The 12,430-nt window shown below is 44.1% G+C and overlaps 1 protein-coding gene across 1 annotated transcript in view; it reads right to left on the reverse strand.

The window, feature by feature from the left end:
- Positions 1 to 5,845: 5,845 nt before the first annotated feature.
- Positions 5,846 to 12,430, reverse strand: part of DIP2C (disco interacting protein 2 homolog C) — a 209,614-nt gene continuing 203,029 nt past the window's right edge. Inside the window, exon 37 of the mRNA XM_019530709.1 lies at positions 5,846 to 9,026. Coding sequence (XP_019386254.1) covers positions 8,774 to 9,026 — 253 coding nt within the window. The 3' untranslated portion in view covers positions 5,846 to 8,773. The remainder of the gene's footprint in view (positions 9,027 to 12,430) is intronic.

Below are 12,430 nucleotides of genomic sequence, written 5' to 3' on the forward strand. Positions count from 1 at the left end.
CCAGTCCCAGCCCCTCCCTCACCATGGAGGTGATTAGCCCCCTATGGCTCTTCCCTCCCCTTCCCCTGCCACCACAACAGACTTACCAGTTGCATGCAGCTCCCTAGGCTGTGCTCCTTGCCGACTACATGCTGCGCTGTGAGCATGTACAGGTGTTTATCCAAATTATCAGACACATCAGGCCGATTTCTGATACTGTCAATTTTCTTTATATCAGTGCTGATCCAATATTGGACTGATGTATTGGTGCACCTCTAGTCCTAAAGGAGTGTGACTACATAGCTATGGGTAATGTTTTAACTCAGGAGTTTCAGAGGATGGAAAAAAAGGAACGCATCGTCTTTTGAACTTGTGTATGTGGTGGGGTCTGGGACAATAGCGTGAGTCTGCCCATCTTGCCACAGATTCTGTGAGAGCTGGAAAGCCATTGTACAAGAGATGCCAGCTGCCTGATCAGTATTAGTGATTAATTCAGAGTTAAGGGGAAAAAAAGGCAGTTACCATTTTAAACATCAATTTGGGGATGGCACTATGGTACTGCGAAACTCTTGAGTCCTTTCCCTGGACCTGTTTCTGCAAGCCTTGCTCTTGTACTTGCTCTTGTAAATGGAACTACTTGTATGAATAAGCACAAGTCCCAGGTGTGGAGGCTGCAGCCCTGGACCCGTGACTCTGCATCTGTTCCTTGTACAGCTCTGATTTTTTTCCATTCAGATCCACCTTCTGGGGCTCGTCCATTGGAGGTTTCAGGGTGAAGTGCATCTTCGTTTAGGGCAGGGATGGGCAAAATACAGCCCCTGGGTCAGATCTGGCCTGACACGGGATTTTATCTGAGCCATGGCGGGTCCCTCGGCTCTGCCTGACCCAGTGTGTGCAGCCAGTGCTGTTGCCCATGGGGGAGTGCAGTGGCCGGACTCACTTCCTGGCAGCTGCCACTGCCAGTCTCCACTGCCACTGCCAGACCCAGCCCTGCTGCCCACACACCCCGGCCCAGCTGCCTGCCTCCACTCCTGGGGCATGTGGGGTCTCCGTGGAAACTATCCGGGCCACTGTGGGCAGGGCACGCTCAGCTGGGAAGATGGGATGGGGCCACGGGCAGGCAGGAAGCAGCATTTGGGAGAGGGATGGGCCCACCTGCTTGCTCCAGTAATTGCTCACATAGGGAGTTTGGATGAGTTGTCGTGAGTGCGGGGCGTGGTGGGTAGTGCTGACCCAACCCACAACAGCCTACAAAACTCCCTAAGTGGCCCTCCAGCCCAAATAATTGCCCACCCCTGGCTTAGGGGCAGGTGCACTGACTTCTCTGCAAAGGCACAAACGCTGGCAAGGATAGTGTGAAAGAGCCTTCGCTTAAGAGAATTTTGTTCCACCATAAAGTTCAGTGGAAACAGTGTGTGACAACCAAACTCAAAATTGGTTTCACCATTTTTCTCATTCCCTACCTCAAAAAGAGAACATGTGGCTGCATTGCTGTCCATTTGCACGAGGAAGGAAAATATGGTATTGTGTTTGCACACGAGCAGCGGACTTGGGAGTACTGGAGACGCACGGTACGGCTGGGGATCCTCCGAGGATCTGGCCTGTGTAGAGTATCTCTCTTTGGTGTAAAGTGAATCCAGAGCAAAAAGTAGTGACGTGCGGGTTCAGTTCACTTTTAGAGGTATACGACATGTTGAAGGGCAGGTCTAGCCAGACCCACAACTCTAAAAATGGCCCCGTTGCTTCCCTGGTTCCCATTTCTCACTGATTCCAGACTTAAAAGAAAAAAGCAACTCACTTATAAAAAGAAGATATTTGTATCAGAAACTCAGCTCAGAAGCTGAATGTCAGGCTCCATTCTCTCTCTGGCTCATGTATCACAAAGAAGCTGCGTTCAGAAAAAATGATGCGTCACAGCCTGAATAACCTCCAGCTTACTCTCCCCCAGATGTGCTGGCTTGCCTGTGCTAGCAGAGTAAATATTTAGTCAGCAAGCAAGCAGGAATGACAACGCACGCACGGTGAGCAAGGCTCTTGAGCAAGACAGAGCTATTGCGACAGAGGCATGAGAAGGGATTGGAAAACGGAGAAATTCATTTATTTCATTCATTTTCTTAGGAAATTCAAAATTCCAGCATCTTGGATGTGCTCTGTCATTTTGCTATCAGTCAGCATGGTAGTTGAAAGCCTGCTGAGCGTGTACTTTTCCACAGCAGGGAGAGATGCGACTCAAATTTTCCAGCCTCTGTGTTTAAAAACCCTGTAATAGCAGCCACATTACACCAATTGAGAAAGAGCCCCCCTCCCCCCAATACAGCTCATAACATTTCAATTAAAAAAAGAACATTTTCTAAATTGTTTTTCACTACGCTTTTGCTATCTTTACAGACTGTGGACATACTTAGGCCTTTAGTAACAGCCTAGCCTTGATCTAGAAGGTCCTAGCTCCTATTACCCTTGATGACCAAGCTCTCTGTATGTGTTTGGACACGAGTCCAACATGGGTCTTCATTCACCATTTTGCACCGACATAAAGAAGGTGGGATTGCTGAAGCATTTAGTTAAGCTCGGTGTCTCCGCACTGATGCGGTGTAAACGACATCCTCCGGCCGTGCTAAACGCAGTGCAACGGTACAATTCCACTGTCCGACTTCGGGGAAAAGCCTCCAAAGTGTCTAGTTCCAGACTGCGTCTTTGCAAGACATCATGGTGAAAACAGAGATTTTGAGTGAACCAGAGGGACTGAGCAACACTGAAGGTGATTGTTACAGAAAGCTACATTTTTATGTCCTCACCCTGATTCCCTCAAGGCAGGCCTGATCCCGCATCCTATACCACAAACTGCTCATGCCACAGCCTCTTCCTGACCCAGTATTATAGACACTGGATCCTTCAATTCCTGGATGCAGCTGTTGGTTTTGATACTTTTCAAATAAGTGCACATCTATCTACTTATTATTAGCTACCTGTGTCCTCTTCCCTGGAATTTTAAATATAAATTTAGGTGCTTGCTTTAGATACCTGATTATGAACATTTTGGCTTTGTCGACGCCTTGACCTTCACTATTGCTTTATTGTCTTTGTTTCTGTTTTGTACTAAGTACTGTGCCTCACCTCCTCTTGCCTCTCCAACCTTGTCAACAAAGCCCATTGTGAGCCAAATGGCTTGTTGGGTTAGCATGGTTACAGCACACCACTTTCTGGGGAAGCAACGTGACCAGCTCTGCATGCGGCTGCCTTTGACTCCCAGGTCTGGGGAGCAGGTGTGTATTCACAGCTGGGTCAAATGGCAGCCTTACGCATACCTCCAGAGCGGGGCCTGCAGCGGACGCTGCACACGGGGACAGTGGTGACTTCCAGCTGCTGCTGCTATCACAATCACAATCACATGGCTGTGGCAAAAACCAGTTCTTCACGTCCCCCATTCTTGCTGCAGCCCAGGGCAGTTGCCCCTGTTGTCCTGCCCCAGTTATACCACTGAGGACCTGAACTGAAGCTTTCCGAGCTTTAGTGAGATACCTGAACTGCTGTACAACCACAACCCCTAGTCAAGTAAGGCTTTTCTTTAAATCCCTCCACCTGCTTCCCCTCAACGTCAATATGAATGTTTACAAGTCATACTCAAGATTGAAAACACTGTGTCCACCTCTCTCCTCTCATACTACTTCTTCCAGCCATCCTTGAGCTTCTTCTTCATACTGTTCTTTTTCACAGTGCTTCCCTCTGCTGCCCCGTCCTCATTTATATCCCTCCACAGGACACTTCCATGCATGAAGCCTATCACTGACAGTCCACCAAAGCATGAAATTAAATAAAATCAATGTCACGCCTTTGGGATTAGACCATTGTCTGGTAATAGATGGATTAGACTTCATAGCAGCTTTGTTTTCTGTCCTTTATTGTAAGTTCCCTGGGGCATGGACTTCATCTTTGAGTGTGCAACATGATGAATACAGGTGAACTTTGGCTTTTGAGAAGCCCCATCATCATCACTTGTGGCAAAATGCAGCGGTTGCTTCTGTTCCTGATTTGGCTAGCACTGTGCTTTGCAATAAACTGCAGGGACATGCAGTTAATCTGCAATTAAATGCAGATTACAGAACTGGAATGTGCACTACAAAAACTGCGTAGAAACTAATGGATAAGAGCAGGTTGAAAGAGGCTGAGGTGCTGGGCCTCGAGATCTTGATGTTACTAATTCACTCTACGACACAAGGCTGTTGTTGTGAGAAGTGTTTGCCAGCACTGTTAATGTAACGTCCCCGAGAAGGGAGTCAATGGAAAAGCCTTGGAGAAGGAAGCATGCTCGTTTCATTGGAGAAGGACGGAGTGAACACTAGAGCTTGGCTGGGTAGTGGAAGCTTTTGGTGGTGTTTCCAGGCTAAAGGAAATGAACCGGAAGAGAATTTTTTTCATGTCTGACTGAAATGCTTTGTTTCAACCAAAATGAAATTATGCTATTAACCTATTTAACCCTTTACCAGCCTTCTTTTATATTTAAGCCACTTTCCAAAGTTGTACTTCATTTTTGTTTGATGTTTTAAATTCCTCCCCCTAGTTATTTTGCTGATGCTATTCCGAGTCACCACCCCCCTCACCCCGGAAACATTGGGCATTGGGGCAAATGTTCTCCAATGCACGCAGCACAGGAGGGCCAGGATCACTTCCACGTCCTTGTACAGCCAGAGGGACTTCTCCCAAAGAGGGAAGGCTGCTTAACTGGCCGTGCTTGCATCTGCAGTCCTTGGCTCCTCTGCCGAGATGGATTTCTTCTTTATGAAACTTGACACTTGGAAACTGAGCATAACCTGCCCAGGCCACCCAACACAATACAGACCAACATGCTTCTTCCATTAAGGTGGTGGATCTCAACCAAAGCACTGCAGCCAACCAGGGCGCCGCACTATGTTAGCGCTGTGTGCATGCAAATGGGATTCACAAGATCAACCCAGAGATTTCATACAGAAGCTCACAGTGTTAAAACCAGTCTGCCCTGTTCTGGTCTGTCTGTGTCCTTTGCAACAGAAGAATTGCTATGTTAGTTTTCTGTAGTAAAAAAAGACCAAACAAAAACTACGAGTTGGCATTTTCTGAGGGGTGCCTTGACTTTAAGGAGGGGTCTAACAAGGGGTGCCTTGCATCTGAAAAGGTTGAGAAGCACTGCTCTGAAGTCACATCTAAAGAATGAGGTTAAAGATTAGGGCTGTGCAAAGGATGCTGGAAGCTGCTGACAATAACCAACAGCTGCATCCATGAGAACTAGCAGGTGGTTTATTGGCTCTTCAGAACCACCTGAAACGGGTTCTCCATCATTTTCAGGACGACACTGAGATATCTAAAACCTACGAACTGTTTAAAGCAAATGCTGTCCATATGTGTTTCACATATACTGGCTATCCAAGTACTTACTATAGTCTAACACTGTGCCCCAAAACTCGAAAGAAGATTTAACAGTTGGGTTAATAAATTTAGTAACTTACTTGAAATATCCCTTGCAACAGAAGTGATAAGTGACAAATTTGAGGAGTTTTACAGTATTAATGCTTGTTATTGCTTCTCACAAAGTGTTACCAAGCTTACAATAATCTTTACACTTTCAGCAAAAATGTGAACAGTATATTTAAATATATTAAAAAGAATTAAAAAAAAACATTTCACAAAAAACATTTGTTGCCATACGAAAGTCTGTTAGCAATAAATGCCCACACCAGTATTTAAACATTGGTAAAAGTATAATGATCTGTACTAATAAATTATGCAACAAGAGGTAAACAAAATAAAATTACAATATAGCTATCAGTGTTCTTCTGTGGGGTCCAGGCAGCTCCAGAAAGCTTCATTTAGATGACTAATTAAGAAACTGATATTTTCAGAGCAACAAAAATAAAAGCTTTTATTTGTTCATTTGAATATAAAACAGGCGTTATCACAGATGTACAAAGCGTACTGGTGGTTTAACATACAAGAAGGTTGCTGTCCTTTGCACATAAAAATTTTTGTTTGAAACTGTGATTGGCTGAGTTACATGAATTTCTCTAACCAGTCACCACACTCTATGAAATAACGCTGCTAACATTCAACTGATAAAAGGGACAGTCTTCCCTTGGGTAAAGTGTCAAGCAGGATTAAATATATATAATAAACAAGCACCATGAGGAATCTGCTCCTGTTTGATTAGTTTTGTGTTTAAATGTTCATTGTGTACCCTCTTTCTGTGCATGTGCATCAAGTTGATTACATGGTTTTGTCTGACTTCAAAAGCACAAGGTCACAAGACAAACATTTTATACATTCTCATGAATGGTTTATCTACAGTACAATTTCTAATACAGAACAATCCTTCTTTATTGCTCAGTCTGATGGTACTTAAGTGTTTCCTTCCTTTTGCTTGCACAATAAAACTAGAAGCTCAGTTTATCATTTCTCCTAACTCAGAAGTTAACAACCACAGATGACAGGTTGCAGAAGAGATCTGTTATTAACTGCGTTTCACAACTGCATTGCAGTTCTTTTCGCTCTATGAATGGAAAGTTGGCTTGGTGAAGGTTAAAGTGATGCTTTAAATGACAGCTAAATTTGTTTTGCAGTACTGAGATCAGCAATAGCAGGACTTCACAAGTTAGTTCACACACTGCAATTATGTTTGTAATCAATCAGCATTTGGTCTGAAGCCTTACAACAACTTGCCATTAAGAACAGGTTTTTATTCTTTTTAGGGAGCAGAAAATGAGTCTGATGGAATAGAGGATTGAGTAGAAATATTCACAGGATAGTGAACTCTGAAAAGGCGGTCTGAAATAAAGCAAGTCTGACATGGTAAGGTGCTCTGTATTGTACATGCAGACTAAAATATCCCTACCTTTTAAAAAGATTTCAAACAACCAGCACTGATTCTGAGAAGCCAAACAAAACTATCACTACCAGGGCTCCGTTGCCGTACGTATTCTGCAAAGGCAGACAAAATATGTCCCTTAGACACGTTATAAAAATGACTGCATTTGTCCTGCAACAATCTTGGTCATGCATATCCCGTAATGAGAGCCAGCACATGAACATATTCTGGACAATAAGAAAAGCATTCTTGGACTGCTGCTGATAAATCCCACTCTTGATCACACACAGGTCAACTCGGTTACAAAGGAATGAAGAAACTATGAAGGCTACAAAGGAACGAAGAAAAAAAACCCCAATGGAACTGGAAAGTGAAGGTCTCTTTTATTCAAAGGAGGTAAAATAAAGGCAGCTGTGATTCATGTTTTCCTACTCTTCACTGTCAGTGGCCGTAGATCTGAGACTATGGGTCATGATTCCTTAAAACAGGCAGTTCAGTTCCTCTGTTAGTTCACTTGGGGACTCGTTAGCAGATACACAATTTGTGCCAAATCCATTGTAGTGACTACAGGCTACATTCCATTAGGGAGAAAATTAAAGTCCAAAACAATAGTTTTATACAAGTGTAAACTGGATGGGTTGGCCACCAACCTACATGGACCAGCTGAGAGGCATATTGATAACTCTGTGCAAATAACCACCAAAACTTTTCCTTATCACAACAAAAACATCAACTGAAATGATGAAAAAAATTGTGCAACAAAGTTATGCAGCTAGAAAACAGTGCTATTCTTCAACCTGCCTTTTCTAAAGTCTAACAAGTGTATGCACATGCCAGCACAAATATTTATTGTTGCCTCCATGGCAAAGAAAAAAAACTGTTGTAGTGCATTTTTAGTCTTAAATTCATCACACTGCCTTAAAGGCAGCAATAATTCCACTTGCTGGTATCTAGAGGACTTTTTAGACAGGGATACTTAGCAATCCAGGATTGCTTTCTCTCAAAAAATTTGTGAGTAACATTTGATTATCTACAGTGGGAGACACCATGCAAGTGACAAGTACTGCATTTTAAACTTTAAAATCTTTTGTCATTAGTGAATTTATATTTCATATATATATATTTGATGTGATACTATCCACTCAAGATAATACAACACTTTGTTTTTATATTAGCAAACATTACAAGAGTTTAATATTCTTGAATGTTTTTTTCTCTTTTATACTTCTAAAGAGATCAAAATAAATTAAACGTTTTGTACATAATTACAGAAGAAGTAGTTAACTTATTTTATCTTTTTAGTTTAGTACAAAGATATTTGCAAGTTCTTTGCCGAAATACACCTTATTTATAAATTTCTTCCATTCTAACACTAACATCAAAGGCTCTTTAGCCTTTGTGCTTTCTGCCTCTCTGACAGAGAAAGCTGCTAAACCTCTAATTGGAAGGTGCTACTTTGGGTAGTTTCCTCGTACCTCTATGTAGTTTTCTAAGACGTGGGATCTAAAATGGCTTAAATTAGTAACGGATCTGTGTTCTTCAGCTTTTTATGACACATTAAAGACAAGTGAACAAAACAATTCTTTGTCATAGTATGTAAATTGTTAAAAAGAATCCACTTGGAGGGCAGAATAAAAAAATTAGCTACTTCAGCTTACTTAACGTAAAATACAAAGCCACATTTACTCAGAAAGCAGTATCATCCAATAAGCAAAAAAAATCTAAAATGGGCTTTTCCAACCAACTGAAGGGCAGTACCCCATAGTCCTTCTGTGCTAAAATTTAGTGGTAAAAGAAAACATTTCACATTTTATTTCCTGCCAATCATGACTGCTTTTAAAAGTCATAATAGTAACAGTTCCATTCTGATGAGTGTCACCCTCTTATCTGCACATTTTTTAGTGGACACCAAAAAATTTTATACATCTATAGTCAAGTCCATGGAAGCCTTAAGATACAAGACTACATGTTGTAGGCCACATAGATGGGATCTAGCTGGTCTGCCAAGAATCCATCTCGTAGGTGCATACGTTGTTTCTCTCCACGGGAGTTGATAGGAATTACACCAATGTCCACCACCACCACCACCCCTACAATTAGATAGTGTTCTTCCAGGACCACATTGGTGACTAATGGAACCAGGTCCAAGGCTTCTTGCTCTGATCCATCCAGCTCAACTACGACAACCAATAAATTTGTCCAGGTAAACACCGCACTAGAACATAAGAAAAAATATTATTAGATGTTCAATTGGCCAGTTTTACACCAAGTCTAATCTTGTAACGTTCCCTTCACAGTGGGTGCTTTAAAATGTCTTCTACTTCCTGGCTGCCTCTCTCACATTGTGACTAACACAGGCCATGAACAGTGATGGGGAACTCATTTGCACGTAGCAACACAAATAGTTGGGTTGACTCTGCCTTTACTCGTTAGGCACTGAGCTAAACCTCATTGAAACTAGAAGGTGTAATTGCTGCCTCTTATTTAGGATGGTTGTAAGAAACAGCTGAACTTATTTGTGGAACTAGGAGGCTAACATAATACATGCCACTGCCCAAAAATGACATGCACCTATGAGTGGAAGGGTTTATCTCTGTATTGTTTTGTGAAGCTTTCTATGTCTCCTGAAGTTTGGGCCAAAACAAATCACATGAGGTTCAACACAGACAAGTGCAAAGTCCTGCACTTAGGACAGAAGAATCCCATGCACCAGGACAGGCTGACTGGCTGGGCATACTGGGCTGCATTGGTAGGTGTGTTGCCAGTAGGTCACGGGAAGTGATCAGTCCCCTCTATTCAGCACTGGCGAGGCCACATCTGGAGTAATGTGTTGTGTTTTGGGGCCCCCAAAAAGGATGTGGACAAACTGGAGAGGGTCCAGTGGAGGGCAACAAAAATGGTGAGGGGCTGGGGGACATGACTTCTGAGGAAAGACCGAGGGAACTGGGCTTATTTAGTTTAGAGAAGAGAAGACAGAGGAGATTTAATAACAGCCCTCAACTACCTGAAGGAGGGTTCAAAAGAGGATGGAGCTGAACTGTTCCCAGTGGTGGCAGATGACGGAACAAGCAATGGTCTCACGTTGCAGCAAGGGAAGTTTAGGTTAGATATTAGGAAGACTTCTATCACTAGGAGGGCGGTGACGCACTGGAACAGGTTACCCAGAGCGGTGGTGGAATCTCCATCCTTGGAGGTTTTTAAGACCCAGCTTGACAAAGCTTTGGCTGGGGTGATCTAGTTGGGGCTGGTCCTGCTTTGAGCAGGGGGTTGGACTAGATGACCTCCTCAGGTCCCTTCCAACCCTCATTTTCTATTATTCTGTGATTCTAAGACTCACAAAATAGAACAGAAGATGATAAAGGCAGCAGCAGGGAAGTACCAGACAGTCAGACCAAACACTTGATACGTGGCCTTGATAAAAGCTGACAGCATTTGTCCTAACTGTGGATTGGAAAAGTGGTTCAGTACTGTGAATAAAGCCATAGTGTTCAGTCTGTTGTATTTAGGGAAACACAACTTTGTACATTATAAATGGACAGATTTTCCTTCTGACTGGAACAGCATGAATGACTGAAGTTTCGGCTACTTACTAGTTTTTGGTTTAAGACTGATGTTTTTGCTTGCAACCTCCCTTCCTTTTATTGAAGAGGCAAGTGAAAGTGGCAAAATTAAGGGCGTCATCTTTTCCACCAGATCCAGGTCATGGAAAAGATTCAGCTTTCATATCTGGCCATGTTCTCTGCACCACAATCACCGACTCACAGAATGCAGGGAAGGGCCCAATTCTACTTTAATTTATTAGAGCTTTCTTAATAACAACCCCACCCAACCCCCAAAGTTAAGCCTTAAGTAGCTGCATTAGTAAGGAACATTTCAATGCAATCTTAAAAATTCCACGACATCTTTTTTCCCCCCAGCTAATAAGTAAAAACTGATAATTGAGGGTAGGATGCTAGGGTCTCATTTCAAATACAACTATAAGGAGCCATTGCTGACACCCCTCCACACAATCAAAGATCACATTATATTTATACTTGATAGTGGAGTTGTACTTGCAGACATATGTGGGTGTGTGACTAAATTCCCTTCTAAAATTCTTGAGCTGAGAAAAATTAGAAGTCCAGGAAGGTTGCACATTTGGCAACTGCAAGAAAAGCCAAAGTTTTAAGTAGAAACTACTACCTCCAGAAAAGCAGCTGTATTCTACCATGCTATATTTTGCAGGAATCATAAATAAGTAGCTATAATACACCAGTAGGAAGCGGGCTGCAATAACATTCTTCAAATCATCCCAAAACCTCAGCTGGTAAGTCTGTTGTGGTGGGCAGTGGGGGGAGAGAAGGGGCATGGAGGTCCAGGCCGCCGTGGGAGGTTGGGGGGGGGGTTAGGGTCTGAGAGGGCATGTGCCCTCTGTCTGGATGTATAGATGTTTATGCAGTCTATCATTATGCACTGAGTGAAAAACCCTTTCCTTGCAAATTCCAGGAAAATACATGCTCTGTTCCACATTCAAGCAGTAGAAGTTTAAATGAGGCAGTGCTCCCCATTAATCACATTACACACGTACATCATTTCTGAAGGTATCTTGCATTATTAAAGCCGTTTTCAAAAATGTAAAGTTTGCCTACAACAATGAAAGGCATCATAGTAAGACAGAGATGGAAATGGATTGCAGTGCCACTCTTATTCTCAAGATATGTTATTAGAAGTGCTTAGTATGGCTGTGCAAAGCTTCGGTAGCCGATTTGATTTGAAGGACATTCGGCCTGATACGGCGGCTGAATCTCCAAATCCAAATCAAATTGAGAGACCAGTTAAAAAGTGTGAATTGAATCAGAAGCCTCTGAATTGATTTGGAAAAGATTTGGCGCCAATTTAGAAATTTGGCCATAGACTAAACAGGCAGCAGTCCTCACCACGCTGGACACAGCTGCCTTCAGCTGGTAAGTCTGTTGTGGTGGGTGGAGGGGGGTGTTAAGGGGGGGCAGATCAACGCCCCCAGTGATGGTGGCATTAGGGTTGCAACAAGCTGCCCAACTGGGGAGGGGCGTGTGGGACTTGGGGAGGGGGCTCCCCCCACTGTGCGCCCCTGGGCCAGGAGGGCATGGGAGCAGGCATGTACCCCTGGATCCGTGTGGGGCGGGCTGGGCCGGGCTGTGCTCTGGGAGGCTAGGCCCAGCTTCCCACTGCTGGGCTGCTCTCTGCGGGGCATGTAGACCCAGGGCTGTGTTCTGGGTGGCTAGCCCCAGCCACAGCCTGGAGCGCAGCCCTGGCTCCGTCCACCCCACAGAGCGCAGTGGAATGGGGGATATGGGAAGGCTGCAGCCACCATAAAATTCCCCATAGCCCCTGCCATCCAGCCCCTCTCCAATCTGGGTGCACACATTCACCTCCATGCCCTGCCACTGTTCTCCTACCCAGGGCAAAGCCACAGGTTGTCTGGGAGGCACAGGGAAGCTCAGTGAGCGGCGGGAGGGCATAGCCCCTGCTCATAGCACCTTCTGCCACCCATCTGGAGTGCAACCTGGCCTGGCCCTTCCTGCGCAGATCCAGGGGCACATGCCCTCTCAGAGCCTAACCCCCCCCAACCTCCCACGGAGGCCTGGACCCCCCTGCCCT

This window comes from Crocodylus porosus, unplaced genomic scaffold, assembly GCF_001723895.1.
Source record: "Crocodylus porosus isolate Cpor-Errol unplaced genomic scaffold, CroPor_comp1, whole genome shotgun sequence".
In the NCBI taxonomy this organism is placed as follows: Eukaryota; Metazoa; Chordata; order Crocodylia; family Crocodylidae; genus Crocodylus; species Crocodylus porosus.